Here is an 18,772-nt window from a genome sequence, read left to right as displayed (position 1 = left end):
AAGTGCATGCTGAAGGTCCTGGCTTGAAGGGGCCAACACGACAACATCATCCGCAAAGAGCAGAGACGAAATCGTGTGGTCCCCAAACCTGACACCCTCCGGCCCCTGGCTGCGCCTAGAAATTCTGTCCATAAAAATTACGAACAGAACCGGTGACAAAGGGCAGCCCTGCCGGAGTCCAACATGCACAGGGAACAATTCTGACTTACTGCCGGCAATGCGGACCAAGCTCCTGCTTCGGTCGTACAGGGACCTGACAGCCCTTAGCAAAGGACCCAGGACCCCATATTCCCGAAGCACTCTCCACAGGATGCCGCGAGGGACACAGTCGAATGCCTTCTCCAAATCCACAAAACACATGTGGACTGGTTGGGCAAACTCCCATGAACCCTCCATCACCCTGTAGAGGGTATAGAGCTGGTCCAGTGTTCCACGGCCTGGACGAAAACCACACTGTTCCTCCTGAATCCGAGGTTCTACTATCGGCCGTATTCTCCTCTCCAGAACCCTGGCATAGACTTTCCCGGGGAGGCTGAGAAGTGTGATCCCCCTATAGTTGGAACACACCCTCCGGTCCCCCTTCTTATAAAGAGGGACCACCACCCCGGTCTGCCATCCCAGAGGCACTGTCCCCGACTGCCACGCGATGTTGCACAGGCGTGTCAGCCAAGACAGCCCCACAACATCCAGAGACTTGAGGTACTCAGGGCGGATCTCATCCACCCCTGGTGCCTTGCCACCGAGGAGTTTCTTAACCACCTCGGTGACTTCAGCCCGGGTGATGGACGAGTCCACCTCTGAGCCCTCATCCTCTGCTTCCTCAATGGAAGACGTGACGGCGGGATTGAGGAGATCCTCGAAGTACTCCTTCCACCGCCCGACGACATCCCCAGTTGAGGTCAACAGCTGCCCACCTCTACTGTAAACAGCGTTGGTAGGGCACTGTTTCCCTCTCTTGAGGCGCCGGATGGTTTGCCAGAATCTCTTCGAGGCCAGCCAATAGTCCTTCTCCATGGCCTCACCGAACTCCTCCCAGGCCCGAGTTTTTGCCTCCACAACCACCCGGGCTGCAGTCCGCTTGGCCTGTCGGTACCCGTCAGCTGCTTCTGGAGTCCCACAAGCCAACCAGGCCTGATAGGACTCCTTCTTCAGCTTGACAGCATCCCTTACTTCCGGTGTCCACCACCGGGTTCGGGGATTGCCGCCTCGGCAGGCACCGGAGACCTTACGGCCACAGCTCCGAGCGGCCGCTTCGACAATGGCGGTGGAGAACATGGTCCACTCGGACTCAATATCTCCAGCCTCCCTCGGGATCCAGTCAAAGCTCTGCTGGAGGTGGGAGTTAAATATCTCTCTGACAGGAGACTCGGCCAGACGTTCCCAGCAGACCCTTACAGTACGCTTGGGCCTGCCGAGTCTGTCCAGCTTCCTCCCCCGCCATCGGATCCAACTCACAACCAGGTGGTGATCAGTTGACAGCTCCGCCCCTCTCTTCACCCGAGTGTCCAAGACATACGGCCTCAGGTCAGATGAAACGACAACAAAGTCGATCATCGACCTGCGGCCTAGGGTGTCCTGGTGCCACGTGCACTGATGGACACCCTTATGCTTGAACATGGTGTTCGTTATGGACAAACTGTGACTAGCACAGAAGTCCAATAACTGAACACCGCTCGGGTTCAGATCAGGGGGGCCGTTCCTCCCAATCACGCCCCTCCAGGTGTCACTGTCGTTGCCCACGTGGGCGTTGAAGTCCCCCAGTAGAACGATAGAATCCCCAGTCGGAGCACTTTCCAGCACCCCTCCCAGAGACTCCAAGAAGGTCGGGTACTCTGCACTGCCGTTCGGCCCGTAGGCACAAACAACAGTGAGAGACCTATCCCCGACCCGTAGGCGCAGGGAAACGACCCTCTCGTTCACCGGGGTAAACTCCAACACATGGCGGCAGAGCTGGGGAGCTATAAGCAAACCCACACCAGCCCGCCGCCTCTCACCATGGGCAACTCCAGAGTGGTGAAGAGTCCATCCTCTCTCAAGGAGTGTGGTTCCAGAGCCCAAGCCGTGCGTAGAGGTGATCCCGACTACCTCTAGTCGGAACCTCTCAACCTCACGCACCATCTCAGGCTCCTTCCCCGCCAGCGAGGTGACATTCCACGTCCCTAGAGCTAGTTTCCGTGTCTGGGGATCGGGTTGTCTAGGCCCCCGCCTTCGACTGCCGCCCGATCCTCTCTGCACCGGCCCCTTATGGTCCCTCCTATGGGTGGTGAGCCCACGGGAGGGCGGCCCCATGTCGCTTGTTCGGGCTCGGCCCGGCCGGGCCCCATGGGGAAATGCCCGGCCACCAGGCGCTCGCAAACGAGTCCCAACCCCGGGCCTGGCTCCAGGGTGGGGCCCCGGCTGCGCCATGCCGGGCGACGTCACAGAACACATGATTTTTTTCTTCATTAAGGGGTTTTTGAACCGCTCTTAGTCTGACCCGTCGCCTAGGACCTGTTTGCCTTGGGAGACCCTACCAGGGGCATATAGCCCCAGACAACATAGCTCCTAGGGTCACTCGGGTACTCAAACCCCTCCACCACGTTAAGGTGGCAGTTCAAGGAGAGTTTATCATTTTCTTATAAACTCTATTTTCTTACCTTTGGTAACTGTGGAGTGGAGTCAAGGGTCAAGGATCCTTCCACTTTATCAACCTCTGGAGCTGGAGCTCAGCAGGCTGGAAACAGAACAGAGCATTGTAAACTGTAAACTTCACATTGTTCTCTGTGATATAGTGAAGCAATAAGGCAAGTGGGCGGTATATTGCCCATATATACGATAACTAGGAGCTGTTCTTTGACACGGTACATTGTTAAGTGGATACAGCACTTAACATTTTGATAAATGAAATGGTCTTGTAATCTGACTTGGAGGTATCCATGGCAAGTGTTTTTCTTGCTTCCTGGTCTGGATAAAGCTCCAGGTAGGGAATCAGGTGGAGCAGGGTTGTCTGAATGAATAACCATGATGATAACTGCAGATGGTTTCTGGGAAGGCGTTGATTGTGGGAGTTGGTTATATTATACACTCACCTAAAGGATTATGAGGAACAACATACTAATACTGTGTTTGACCCACTTTCACCTTCAGAACTGCCTTAATTCTACGTGGCATTGATTCAACAAGGTGCTGAAAGCATTCTTTAGAAATGTTGGCCAATATTGATAGGATAGCATCTTGCAGTTGATGGATATTTGTGGGATGCACATCCAGGGCACGAAGCTCCCGTTCCACCACATCCCAAAGATGCTCTATTGGGTTGAGATCTGGTGACTGTGGGGGCCATTTCAGTACAGTGAACTCATTGTCATGTTCAAGAAACCAAATTGAAATGATTCGAGCTTTGTAACATGGTGCATTATCCTGCTGGAAGTAGCCATCAGAGGATGGGTACATGGTGGTCATAAAGGGATGGACATGGTCAGAAACAATGTTCAGGTAGGCCGTGGCATTTAAATCCCAGTAAAAATCCCAGTAACTGAGCAGATTGTGAAATACTCAGACCGGCCCGTCTGGCAACAACAACCATGCCACGCTCAAAATTGCTTAAATCACCTTTGTTTCCCATTCTGACATTCAGTTTGGAGTTCAGGAGATTGTCTTGACCAGGACCACACCCCTAAATGCATTGAAGCAACTGTTATGTGATTGGTTGATTAGATAATTGCATTAATGAGAAATTGAACAGGTGTTCCTAATAATCCTTTAGGTAGTTTATTAGGTTGGCAGTTGTTTGTGTTCATTTCTATAGTGATTAAATCGAGCTCTTTGGCATCAACTCTAACTCGCTGTGTTTGGAGAAGGAGGAATGCTGCTAATGGAAACATTATACTTTGGGGGGGGGGGGGGTTCTGCACATGCGTTTTTCTGGATTTTTTTGTTGTTATTCTATTTCTCACTGTTCAAATAAACCTACCATTAAAATTATAGACTGATCATTTCTTTGTCAGTGGGCAAAAGTACAAAATTGGCAGGGGATCAAATATTTTTTTTCCTCACTGTATCTGTTCAGTGTTTAATGTGTGAGTAATATTCGTAGGAGGCATGGCCAGTGAGTGGGCTGTCGCATGGCCAGTGAGAGGCAGTGAGAGGCCTGTCGCATGGCCAGTGAGAGGCAGTGAGAGGCCTGTCGCATGGCCAGTGAGAGGCAGTGAGAGGCAGTGAGAGGCCTGTCGTACCTAGATTCTTTGATTACTCAGAGTGCGGTCATACTAGGTGGCCGTATTTCGATTATCCCATGTGCATGTAAATATTAAAAACCTTTATAGTACTTTGGACTTGGGACCAATATCATTTTCTTTTACATTTTGCGTCACGAATAGCAGTGGTTACATTGGGTCAGGTTTACATTTTTTCTGATGGTTAGCTCGCATTGGAATAACTCTCTCTACGGAATAGGTGACGGCTGTTTTATGGGCGGCAGTTTGGGGGGAATAGCTTGATAGGCCATGAAAGTACCACGTAACAGTTTATTGGTGTTTGATCTCTTTTACAATGAATGGAATGTCACAGACTTCACAGATGAAGTTAATGAAACAGATCATTAGGAGCTGTTTAACATGGGATCTATCTTATGTCTTTCACATTCCTAATTCTCTCATGTTCTCTCAGAATAATTCACATCTTTTAATTCACAATAATTCACATTTGTACAGTTTAGTATTGTGGGAACGCAGAAAAACCATAAACATTATCAGCCTGTGTCTTTTTAGCAAAATTAATGAAATCAAATGTCTGTTATCCATGGTCGACGTCCACGATATCGCGGACAGTGCTCATTTGCATAAATATTTCGAAAAATAGATTCGCCATAATCGTCCGATTCCAATGGTATATTATTTGTAGCCACTTTCTTGAAGCCTTCCGTGTATAATTGGGGTTTTCCCTGTATAATATGGGTTGTATAGTTGTATAGTTTGGGTTGCTATGAGAACTTTTCACCAGGCAACGACATTGCCTATTCATCTTAGAAAGGCTCATTTGTACATCAGAATAAATATTACAAGCGTGTACATCACTATATATGATGTTTTGAACCATAAAACATCGTTTGTATTATATATAAGATATAAAAATAAATATTTAGGGAAGAAGTTGGTAATTTTTCTGAGTTTATAAAATATATAAGTCCAAACGTAACTAGCGATCTAGTGCTTTTTGTGTCATTACACGTAAAGGAACCGTTTTATTGCTGTATAATCTTTCATGTTATAGTGTTTCATTTCTAGGTTGAAGAACCAAATTTTTTGGGGGTGCCTATATTTTTTACCTTCTATTATATAATTATTTCATTATTTTCAACCCAATTACAGTGTAATTTGATAGTAAAGGCATGAAAGTATGAGGAAATACCATTGACACAAAATCTCATAATGCTTTAAAAAAAAAATCTTGATGCTGAATGGCAGAAATGTTTTCCGAATTTTTTTTTTTGCCTTTCAAACAGATGAGTTTTATAAATAGGGACCCAGAAGTCTGTTTTTATGTGTTTTTATTGTAGCCAGAGGGGTTGCTATTAAAAGGATACATCATAATAGGTTGTATCTGTTACAGAAATGAATCTAGGACCCAAAATGTCCCAGTAGTGAAATCCGTCCGAAAGCCCCATAGGCTACCAAGGGTTTTAATGACTGTGAACTCCACCTCCTGGTCACAGAACTGAAAACAGAAGTCATATTTTTTTTGAGGATCCATTTTGTTAAGACTAAGCAGCATATCTTTTTCATAAAAATTTTAAACTGGAACAGAGTAACCATTTCATAACTATAATTCAAAGATGAAAACAGAGAGTGACCACTTGGAGTAAGTCTTTATACATTTTATAAGGGTGCTACTTTAGTTTAGATAGTTAGTCTGTTTTCTAAAAGAAATGTAATCAGTTTGTCTTTGTCAGTTAAATCTAGTTGACAAGGGAAGTCAAAACAGGATTTCAGTCCATGTTTGTTAGTGATGTGTATTTGTTTATTCAAGATAATGTGTATTTCTTTTTTTCAGTTTATGTCTGATCTAGATATTGTGTTTCTCTGTAGTCTTTATAGTTTAAGTCTTGATCCAGGAAGTGTCTTTCCAAGGTGTCTGTACAGGTCTAAGCTGAGGGAGAAAATGACTGGAATAAGCCTCTAAAATGAGTCAGTGGGTCATTAGTCTCATCTATTGATACCCAATTTTGACTTTTCACATAGTATATAAATATCAGTAACATTAAAATAAGGGTACTTTAATTGAAATTAGTTAATGATTTAGTAAATACTAACAAACATGAGTTACAGGCTCTTAATAAATATGTATTCATCTTTGCTAATATTTACTATGGCAGTTAAACATGTTAGTATTTAATATACATGTATAATCATTTAATATGTGATTGTTCATGTTTATTTCTGTTGAAGTAAACATCTATACATACAGCCACCAGAAAACCATTCATGCCGAGGCCCTGGTTAGTGGTCGTAAGCTACATAGAGGAGCTGGTTTAGCGTTAGATGATTGTGTCACATTCACAGATATTGTGTGGTTTGAAGAAATTACAGGGTGTCAAATTGTCTTTCATCGAACACGGGATGGTCACTTTACCAAGTTTCAAAACAGTGAGGACACCCACCCTAGAACTGTCTTAACGTACTTACACGATAACCATTTCTATGGCATCAGGAATCTGAAGAGTTTTCTGGGTGTGTCTTATGTCTATGACTGGTGCTATACCGGTTTCAACACACGTGGTGATCATGGTTGTAAACATAGCTGTAGTGTCTGTCTTCATGAAGATTGTCACTCCCAACCCTGTAACACAAAGCAAGCAGATTTGTTATTCTGACTTTTTTTATAGACAGCATAAAAGCTTGAAGCTCCACAAATGTGCGGGTCGTTGGGTTAGCAGGTGTGACCAGAAGAAATAGTGTGTCGATTGTGGTTGTCATTACAACGTTAGTATTACCATCTATAAAGCGCACAAGTGCACGGCTAACATGTGTCCCAATTGTAATGTGGATCTGGCGGTTCAAATGAATCATCAGTGTTTCTTAAAACCCTCTGTAGTCTGTTGTACTATCGCCTACTTGTCAAACAAAGTATGAAAAAAAACAACAACAGTTAATTTAAATATAGGGCTGGAGCGCTACACTTCTAAACCAGAGGACCACAGTGAGCAATAAATATTTTATGATTTTGAGACAATTGCCAATCCAGTGAATGGTATACACTGCAAATTCTGTGTGCACAATAAGCTTTGATAACGAGACGTTGTGTTAGGCCAGAGATGGTTGTGTCGCTCCTTTTTTCCACAAGTTTAGGCAACTGTCATGGTACGGTGAGCAGCAGCGCCACAGTACATTCTCAGTTTCCAACACATATGAACACATCCCGGACTGTCACATGTCTTCAATCATTCACACCAGGTCCCAATTGATATTGTTTGTATGTGTTTAAATGTTTCCCCTCTGCTCCACACATTGTGGATCATTGTTATTGTCGTGTTTGGATGTCTTGTGTGCTGCTGTTATATGTAAGTACTTTATACCCGTTGCCTGCTTTAGTTTTGCTGCGTTAGTCAGCCCTTTTCTTTCATTGTGTTTTTTGTGCTCAGTGTTATTTTTGTTTATTAAAAGAAACCACACTGACTACTCCAGCCTGCACCTGGTTCCTTGCTCTTGCAACACTACACCAACAAATCGTTACAGCAACCAAACTATACTGACTTTCGAGTTGTTAAGCACACAACTCGTAAGGTTTCGATGGTTACATCTTCATGCTGTACCTTGCTAACAATGGTATTGGCACAACACTTATTGCTAATGGTAGCAAGCTCATGATTTTTACAGACTGCACATTCAATCGGAGATACATTGATAGTCATTGCTTCCTACTGATGAAGCTGGCGGCTTTGCCACGTGCTATGGGTTTTAAGGATTCGAACAACACAGCGTACATGTTCAATACATATGGGAGTGTGAGTGGAATCAGCTTAAAAACACATCCGCAGATGTCCAAGCTTTCTTGAAGACCTTTGATACTCCAGAGCTCCTTGACCCTCGGGGTTCTCTTTTCGGTGGTCGAACTAACGCAATTCATTTGAAGTTTACGGCTCAAGAAAGGGAGACTATATTTGTACTTTAGTATTTACTCATTCTGCAACAAGACAAAGACTTATCCGATTGCGCATCCAAACATTCTTAGCGGTTTGTCCTTTCTGCTATGGCCTCAGTTAACTCCAAACACTGACAAGTAACGTTATAATAAAGTAACATCCAAATTAATGACTCATAACCATACAGTCCATGCTCATAACTAAAGTTTATTGAAAATCTAATTACAAATCTGAAGTCCTAATCTCAACCTATTTTTTATTAAAATAAGCTGGAGCATTTTATTAAGCATATATTTCTTTGTATAGTTTCAGGTTAAATTACATCAATTGTAAGCTGGTAACATTACAGTGACTGGCTAACAACCGCTGGCTAGCAACCACTAGCAACACAGAGTAACATACTGGTAGCATTTAGCCTAGCTTCTTAGCTTTTGCAAAAAATTTGCTTCAAAATGGGTTTTCTGACACTTATGGGTGATGTCACGGTTACTATGTAAATGTTTTACTAGTCTATACAGTTCCCTTATGCAGTTGTAACTTCGTCTCAATATTCTAACGTTAACCCTGTCCAGCTGGAGCGTTCTAATTTCGGAATCCTAATTCTGATGGTTTTTATCTTATTATCGCTGCATAAATACATTATCACATAAGCTACAAACTGAAATAGTTGATTAGTGCATTATCGTAGGATTATCATTTTTTTTATTCAACCCCTAAATGTGACAGAGCAAAGTTATTGCAGATGGTATAGCTGCCCATTCCTCTTGGCAAAATGCCTCCAAGTCATGCAAAGTCTTTGGTCGTTTTGCATGAACTGCACGTTTGAGATCTCCCCAGAGTGGCTCAATGATATTAAGGTCAGGAGACTGTGATGGCCACTCCAGATCCTTCACCTTTTTCTGGTGTAACCACTGGAGGGACAACTTGGTCTTGTGCTTAAGGTCACTGTCACACTGGAAAGTCCAAGAGTGTCCCATGTGCAGCTTTCATGCAGAAGAATGCATATTTTCTGTCAGTATTTTCTGATAACATGCTGCATTCATCTTGCCATACATTTTCTTAAGATTCCCTGTGCCTTTAGAGCTCACACACCCCCAAAACATCAGTGAGCCACCACCATGATTCACAGTGGGGATGGTATTCTGTTCACTATAGGCCTTGTTGACCCCTCTCCAAACATAGCACTTATGGTTGTGATCTTAAAACGCAATTTTGGTCTCGTCCCTCCAAATTACATTGTGCCAGAAGCTGTGAGGCGTGTCAAGGTGTGATCGGGCATATTGTAACCAGGCTTCTATTGTGGAATTGGCGCAGTAAAGGCTTCTTTCTGGCAACTCAACCATACTGCTAAAATGTTTTAAAATATAGTTGTATTGTGCTCCTTGAAACAACCACATTGTCTTTTTCCATTGCAGCCTCATTGACTATTTATACACAGACACTAATGGCAATTTAAAAAGCCACAGGTGTGGGAAATAAACCTTTAATTGCCATTTACACCTGTGTGTGTCTGTAACAAGGCCAAACATTCAAGGGTATGTAAACTTTTGATCACGGCCATTTGGGTGAATTCTGTTATCATTATGATTTAAAAAGGAACCAAACTATTTGATAATAAATGGCTTCATATGATCACTACCCGAAAAATAAGGTTTTTTTGCATGATCAGTCCTATTTTCAAAATCAATGCCAGAATTTCAAAATATTCTGCCAATTTCTGCCAACTAAAGATACAGTGAAACTGCACATTTTAGAATGGCCTTTTATTGTGGCCAGCCTAAGGCACACCTGTGTAATTATCATGCTGTCTAATCAGCATCTTGATATGCCACACCTGTGAGGTGGATGGATTATCTCGGCAAAGGAGAAGTGCTCACTAACACAGATTCAGACAGATTTGTGAACAATATTTGAGAGAAATAGGCCTTTTGTGTACATAGAGAAAGTATTAGATCTTTGAGTTCAGCTAATCATAAATGGGGGCAAAAACAAGTTTTGTGTTTATAATTTTGTTCAGTGTAAGTGGCACTGACATTAATGCACATTATGGCTAACATTATAATATCTGCACAATGCTGTGGACCTCCTTTTTTACATCTGTATTGTCACTTTATATAGCAAATAATCCTGTTCAAAACAGTTAAATAGCTCTTTTGATGTTATCTTCTTCTTATCTCAACCTTCTCTGTCACAACACAGTCACACAGACACAGAAGGAGAGAGAGAGCAAATTGTGCAGCTTTAATAAAAGTATTTTTGCCCTCTGTATGTATTTCATTATAGATATTGAGTTTGTGTGACTGGAGTGTATAACTGTGAGGTTTTGTGTTTGGTTTTGTCTTGAATGTGCCCTGTTCTGCCCTGTTTCCTTTTGTTGTTTTGAACATAGCCTATTCATTTACCATTATCGTTTGCACCTATGTCTCGTCTACCCCCCTATATGAGTTCTGTGTTTGCTGTCAGTCCTTGTGAGGTATTGTTTGTGTTTGCAACTTTACTGAGCCTTCAGTTATTTGATCTAAGTATCGTAAAAAGTCTGTTTGGTATCCCTACCTTCGCCTGACTACTGACGGCCTCCCTGGATTTTCCCCATTGTACTCCTCCTCTCTACGTTTCTTCTCCAGTTACCATCTGCCTGCTCTTTGACTTGGCTACAGCCGGTCCCTTTTGCACTGTTGTTTCTCCCTAATATAAGCTGTGCGCTCTGCGCTTGGATCCATCCCTCCATCCAACCCGCTCTGCGCTTGGATCCATCCCTCAATCCAACCCGCTCTGCGCTTGGATCCATCCCTCCATCCAACTCGCTCTGCGCTTGGATCCATCCCTCCATCCAACCCGCTCTGCGCTTGGATCCATCCCTCCATCCAACCCGCTCTGCGCTTGGATCCATCCCTCCATCCAACCCGCTCTGCGCTTGGATCCATCCCTCCATCCAACCCGCTCTGCGCTTGGATCCATCCCTCCATCCAACCCGCTCTGTGCTTGGATCCATCCCTCCATCCAACCCACTCTGTGCTTGGATCCATCCCTCCATCCAACACGCTCTGCGCTTGGATCCATCCCTCCATCCAACCCGCTCTGCGCTTGGATCCATCCCTCCATCCAACCCGCTCTGCACTTGTATCCATCCCTCCATCCAACCCGCTCTGCGCTTGGATCCATCCCTCCATCCAACCCGCTCTGCGTGCAGTCATTACAATAACTTATGTTGTATTTAGGAGTAATTAAGCTCCATTAAAAGAAAAAAACATCTGGACCTCACTAATTTCTAAACCCTGGCTACGGCCCTGAATAAATGCATTACCAAAGTTTGTGGGCTATTCATTAGCATGACTTTATAGTAGTAATGCATTAATTAGGCATTTGATAATTAAAGACTCCACAAACATTAATTATCCATTAATTATTATTAATGTAGTTTTCAATTTACAATCAGGGTCACAAATGCCTTTAATAAATGCTTTACTACTATTGTCAAACTAAGTCAAAGATAAGTGCATTCAAGTGTGTCTTCTGTTCTGAAGAGTAAGATGTGACGCAGGAAGATGAGCAAGTAAGTTAAATGAACTACAGTTAAAATAAACTACAGTAGGTAAGATTCGATCTTTAATTAATGTATGTATAGATCTTTATTTCAACAGAAATAAACATGAACCATCACTTAATAAAGAATGTAGTACATGTTAATACATTTTAATTAATACATTTACTGAAATGTATACTTACAGGTATACTGTAACAGCCTTAGTTAATATTAACAAAGACGAATACATGTTTATTAAGAGCTATAATGCATGTTTTTTTGAAATTTACTAAATCATTAACTAATGTCAATTAATATACCCTTATTGTAAAGCGTTACCGATAAATCACTGTGTTATTTTGACCACTGCAGGAAGAGGTTAACAATGTAATAACAATTTCCCCATCTGAGGTCAGAGTTGATAAGTAGAGGGATTTTTGGGTTGTGTGTTTTCCTGTTCTATTGCAGTTGAAAGCCTTTGGCAATGTAATTGGTTGTCTGGGTTAATCATGAATTCTGAATAATATAAATGGCCTAGTACATTTATTTTAAAAGGAAGTACCATTCTAAGAATGTATCTTTCCCATCTTAGAGTAGATGAGAGAGGTAATGTTGATCTCTGTTGTGTTGAAGCCTAATCTATCAGGAGAGACCAGCCTCATCTGTAGCCAGCCATGTGTCCATGAAGAGTGATTGGTCAATGGGAAAACCTATGCAGTTTAAAGAGTGTGTCTTTTCTACTGAACAAAGGTAAGAACTTGTGGGTCATGGTCATGTAGTAAACAACACAATCTCTTATTTGGATCCAGATTAGTGGATGTCATAAACATTTACATTTTATGTAATTTAGTACACACTCTCATCATATACAGCAGATATAGAAAGTTATCACCCCCTTTCAAAATGTTTACCTTTTGTTACCTTACCAGGCTTTGTCTGGCTTTATGTACACACAGCAACCCACAATATCTATATTACCTTTTTGGATAGATGCACCCCCCTTAGTATTGCAATTGCAAATTGTAATGATTTTGATTAGTTAGAAAAAAAATAAGCAATTGTTTATAGTGGACTCCACTGCTTAGTACTGCAATTCAAAGCAAAGAATCTGCTGTGGACCGAAAGGTACTTTCAAAAGACCTACAAGATGAAGTTGGAAAGGCACATATCAGTGGACGGAAGGCTTTTTCTATTCCTTGGTGAACAGTTAAGACCATTCTTAAGTGGAAGACGTTTGGCACCACTCAGACCTTAGGTAGATCAGACCGTCCCTCCAAACTGGATGACCAGGAAAAGAGGAGACTGATCAGAGAGGCTACCAGGAAGGCAATGGCAACTTTGAAGACTGGTCAATGTGTGTGTGACCACGATATCAACAAATGTGGCCCCTAATGGAGGGTGGAAAAAAAGTTTGAGCGGTGCCAAAAAGCACATTGTACTCTGTTTCCAAAGAAGTTGGGAACTGTGTGGAACATCTACAACTAATTAGGTTAATTGGCAACAGGTCAGTAACATGATTGGGTAAAAAAGAGCATCCCAGAGAGGATGAGTCTTTCAGAAGTAAAGATGGGGAGGGGTTCACCCCTCAGGTGGCATTGCATTAAAAACAGACATGATTCTGTAGTGGAAATCACTGCATGGTCTCAGGAACACTTCTGAAAACCATTGTCTGTGAACACAAATGCAAGATAAAAATCTACCATGCAAAGAAGAAACCTTCCTTATATAAACAACATCCAGAAAAGTCGCCGCCTCCTTTGGGCCTGAGCTCATTTAAGATAGACTGAGGCGAAATGGACAACTGTCCTAAAGTTCCTAAAGTTTTCCATCCTGCTAAACTCAAAGTCAAGCTATACTGTAAAAGGAACAGTTTCTCCTGAAATTCAGATATCCTAAATATGCTACTAAAAGCTGTATCATTGAAATGTACATACAATACATGTGGTCAGAGAAACTTTTTTTGGTATTTTTGAATCTTTGGTTCCTAGGTCTGTATAGTTCTGTACATTCTTCTCTTCCTAATAAGATGAAACCTTATAAAAAACCTTTGAATGTCAAAAATATTTTATATGAAGCACATTCTCAGAAAATGTCAGACTTGATTTTATTAAGCAAAAGATGTTTCAATAACTGGACATTGTTATTATAATCAACATACATGCTTCTGCATTAATGTTTTTTCTCTGTAATGACATCAAATGATACCATATGTCCAATATCAGACTAAAGCAGCATTTTAGCTCATGACATTCGTTTATCATTTAGTTTTTAATGCCAGTTTAAATTCCTTGATTACATTTATTACAGGATTATAGATCAGAATGTTTTAATATGCTCATGTAAAAAATTTATACAAGCAAAGCAAAAGATACATGTTAGTTTTTCAATAACAGTTCACCAGTTCAGCTCTGTTGCAACTGGCGCAAGAGGCCAGTTGCAGTAAAGAGCTTGATTTTCCTATACTCTGAGGTTATGAAATGGTACAACATACAGCTCTAAAAAAAAAAAATAATCAGCATCTCTACATGTATGGCAGCCATTCCATTCCAGTGTCTGTTACATTCCAACACAGGCAGACCTCATTTTACTTAATTAGGTACTGATTAGGTGATTACCTGAACCAAATATTATTTAACGAGGAAAAGTGTAAAAACCACTGCTGTGGTCATCACTATCCTCTTGCAATAGGACCAGCTGGATGGCAAAAACAGTGCAAGTTGAACCTCAAAGGTAATTTGAATAAAAAAATAACTATTCAGCATGACAAAAGAGTTTAAATGAAAAGCGTGAGTGAAGAAAAGAAGGGTTCAATTCTGGGTTTACTGGCAGAGGGATACAGTGAGCGTCAGGTTGCTTCCATCCTGAAAAGACGGCAGATCATAAGGACAAGCAACAGACATTGGGGACAACAAAGCTACAACTTGGCGGAGGGCGAAAATTACTGTCCACTGACCGAGATGACGTCAATCGAATGTCACTCAACAACCGTAGGATGACATCAAGTGACCTACAAAAAGAATGTCAAACAGCAGCTGGGGTGAAGGGCACAGTGAGGACGGTTCGAAACAGGCTCCTAGGGGCAGGGATGAAGTTGTGCAATGCTAGAAAAAAGCCCTTCATCAATGAGAAGCAAAGAAGAAGCAAAGAAAATCTGTGATGAAAAATCAGGGTTATTCCACCAAATATGGATTTCTGAACTCTTCCTAAGTAAAAAGTATTAGTATTTTGTTTTTGAAAAATGAATATGAATTAGTTTTCTTTGCATTATTTGAGGTGTGAAAACAGTGAATCTTTTTATTTTTTATTTTGACCAGTTCTACAAATACTCTAAATGACAATACTTTTATTTGGAATTTGAGAGTATTATTGTCAGTAGTTTCTACAATGAAACAAAACTGTTCATTTTACTCAAACACATATCTCTGAATAGTAAAATCAGAGAAACTGATAATTTTGCAGTGAACTCTTAATTTTTGCCAGAGCTGTAAATAGTTGGGTCCGGAAATATTTGGACACTGACACAATTTTCATAATTTGGGCTGTGTACACCACCACAATGGATTTGAAATGAAACAACCAAGATTGAAACTGAAATGCAGACTTTCAGCTATAAATCAAGGGATGGAACAAATTTATTTTATGAAACGTTTAAGAATTGCAACCATTTTCAAACACAGTCCCCTTATTTGGTTGACTCAGCCATTGCAAAATATTCCACTTCTTTGCCTTAAAAAAACCCTGGGTTGCTTTCGCAGTATGTTTTGGGTCATTGACCATCTTTAAAGTGAAGCGCCATCCAATCAACTTAGCTGAATTTGGTTGAATCTGAGCAGACAATATATCTCCATACACTTCAGAATTCATCCAGCTGTTTCTGTCTTCTGTCACATCATCAATAAACCTGAGTGACCCAGTACCATTGGAAGCCATGCATGGCTATGCCATCACACTGCCTCCACTGTCTTTTATAGATGATGTGGTATGCTTCAGATCATGAGCCGTTCTAAGCCTTCTCCATTGTTTTTTCTTACCACCATTCTGGTACAGGTTGATCTTACTTTCATCTGTCCAAGGAATGCTGTTCCAGAACTGGGCTGGCATTTTTAGATGTTTTCTTTAGATATTTTTTGGTTACGTCTAATCTAGACTTTCTATTCTTGAGGCTTTTGAATTATTTGCACCTTGTGGTGAACCCTCTGTATTTGCTGTCGTCAGGTCTTCTCTTTATGTTAGACTTGCATAATGATGTGCCCACCTCCTGGAGAGTGTTCTTCACTTGGCTGGATGTTGTGAAGGGGTTTTTCTTTAGGACCCTACGATCATGCACCACTGTTGTCTTCCATGGATGTCCAGGCCTTTTTGTGTTGCAGAGCTCACCAGTGTGTTCATGTTGCTCACAATGTAACAAACCGTTCCTGCTATCTCTCTGATAGATTTTTTTTGCAGCCTTAAGGATGGCCTGTTTCACTTGTTTTGTGAGCTCCTTTGACCGCATGTTGTGCGTTCACAGCAACAGCTTCAAAATGGCAAAAGCCACACCTGGAATCAACTCCAGACCTTTTACCTGCTTAATAGATGAAGAAATAAAAAAAGAATATTCCACACCTGTCCATGAAAAAGCTTTTGAGTCAATTGTCCAATTACTTTTTGTCACTTGAAAAAGTGGAGGCTTCATATTAAAGAACTGTAATTCCTAAACCCTTCCACCAATTTCGATGCGAATAGACTCAGATTAAAGCACTTTCAGCCCTTATTCATAATTTAACTGTTATTATGTAACATTATAAAACATTTGTCATTGTACAATTATTTCCCGACTTAACTCAATGCCTTCGTTTGAAAAAAATGTTTTACGTATATCCATCTAGGGAGAAGCAGACATTTCTTTAGGCCACGAATACAAACTTCTGGACACTTTCAAGTAAACATTCAGGAGAGACTGACAACTTTATCTAGTTAACTAACATTCGTTACAGTGGATATAAAAGTATACATACCCCTGTGAAATGTCAGGTTTTTGTGATGTAAAAGAATGAGACAAAGATGTATCATGTCAGAAATGTATCCACTTTTTATGTGACCTATAATGTGAATAATTCAATTGAAAAAAAACTGAAATTAAGTAGGAAAAATGAAAAATAAAAACCTTACAATAACCTGGTTGCAAGTGTGCACACCCTCTTATAACTGGGGATGTGGCTGTATTCAGAAGTAACCAATCACACATTCACATGCCAACATTTAAAGTGACTCTGAATAATCACAAATAAAGTTCATCTGTTCTAGTAGGATTTTCAGGACATTTTCTTAGTTGCATCTCAGAGCATAAGCCATGGTCTGCAGAGAGCTGCCAAAACATCAGAGGGATCTCATTGTTAAAAGATATCAGTCAGGGGAAGGGTACAAAGAATTTCCAAAGCATTAGATATACCATGGAACATAGTGAAGACAGTCATGTGGGAAAATGTGTTATGGTCTGATGAAACCAAGGTTGAACTTTTTGGCCATAATTCCAAAAGGTATGTTTGGCGCAAAAACAACTGCACATTACCAAAAGAACACCATACCCACAGTGAATCAGGCGTCCGTTAGAAAGCTGAAGATGAAGTTCACCTTTCAGCACAACAACGACCCAAAGCACACATCCAAATCCACAAAAGCATGGCTTCACCAGAAGAAGATTTAAATTTTGGAATGGACCAGCCAGAGCCCAGACCTGAATCCAATTGAACATCTGTGGTGTGATCTGACGAAGGTTGTGCACAGGAGATGTCCTTGCAACCTGACAGATTTATAGCGCTTTTGCAAAGAAGAGTGGGCAAATATTGCCACATCAAGATGTGCCATGCTAATAGACTCCTACCCAAAAAGACTGAGTGCTGTAATAAAATCAAAAGATGCTTCAACAAAGTATTAGTTTAAGGGTGTGCACACTTATGGAACCATTTTTCCTCTGAGATTTCATTTTGTTTTTCCATTGAATTGTTCACGTTATAGGTCTCATTAAAGGTGGAACAAATTCTGACATGGTTTCTCTTTGTCTCATTCTTTTACATCACAAAAACCTGGCATTTTAACAGAGGTGTGTAGACTTTTTATATCCACTGTATGTTGATAAGTTGCTGCGGGCTAAGTAACAAACGTCATTAGTTAGCATGCAGTTGATATCACTAGCTTCTGTTTTGTGTGTGAAATAAAGCAATGGTATACATTTAGATACCTTATCAGTCAACACTTATTACCTGACACAGGAAAAACCTGTCTGGATCTGTTAGATTACTTGTGTGACATTTACATTCACCGACTTAACGCCGCCTGTCAGCACCGTGCACAATTCCCTCTATGTGTGGTTGAGTGGATGATAGCAAACATCTTCTATAAACAAGATATCCCACTGCATATCAATTTTAGTCACGCTCTGTACAAAGTATGTCAGTGTACTTATCTAGAGTTCTTGAATGTAATTCTCATACAGTTAATGAAAAAATGCAGAAGTATGGGCTCTCTAATAGTAGTAGTATGTAGTATATCTTATTACTTTGGAGCATCTTAATACAGATGTAGCCTACAGGAGTCATTGTGACGTGGACAAGATATCATGGCCAAATGACAAAAACAGAATTGATGGAAATTAGTGTGCTAAATATTCACTTTTCTTTTATTTATTTACGATAGTATTTTAGAAAAAAATATTTTTTGCATCATTGATTGTACATGTTTTCATTGATCATGGGATAGAATTTATGGAAATTATTTTTTGTCAATTGTGATGGGTAATGGGTAATTTGCCTAATTTGAAAACAGTAAAAAAAAAATGTGTACTAAGAGATTTGAAACACTGCACCATACTATTGATTATAGTACTAAAGCTACTAAAAAATGAAAGTATGGATGCTATCAGTGTTTTATTGTAATAAATACATTGACTTCCATGTGTGTATAAAATATTGGTGGACATGTTTTTCTATAATAATTAAATCCTCAATAGCAAAAACAAATATTATCTTATTTTAACATTTGACAGGTCAAGACCGTTCAGAGTCAGTGTTTCTAGGTCTGAATACATCATTCACCACTAAGTCCACTATAAACACAACACTCTGGGTCTTGCTTCAGTATTATGTATATGG

At 40.9% G+C, this 18,772-nt stretch overlaps 1 protein-coding gene across 1 annotated transcript in view; it reads left to right on the top strand.

Annotated features, from left to right (window-relative positions):
- The first annotated feature begins 5,740 nt into the window (after window positions 1–5,740).
- Window positions 5,741–18,772, top strand: part of LOC114840368 — a 42,341-nt gene continuing 29,309 nt past the window's right edge. The window contains exons 1-2 of the mRNA XM_029123574.2: window positions 5,741–5,838; window positions 12,276–12,392. Of these exons, the coding sequence (XP_028979407.2) occupies window positions 5,813–5,838; window positions 12,276–12,392 (143 nt within the window). The 5' untranslated portion in view covers window positions 5,741–5,812. The remainder of the gene's footprint in view (window positions 5,839–12,275; window positions 12,393–18,772) is intronic.

Source organism: Esox lucius, chromosome 11, assembly GCF_011004845.1.
Source record: "Esox lucius isolate fEsoLuc1 chromosome 11, fEsoLuc1.pri, whole genome shotgun sequence".
In the NCBI taxonomy this organism is placed as follows: Eukaryota; Metazoa; Chordata; class Actinopteri; order Esociformes; family Esocidae; genus Esox; species Esox lucius.
Note: the sequence above shows the minus strand (reverse complement) of the source record. Positions and strands in the feature narration are given on the sequence as shown.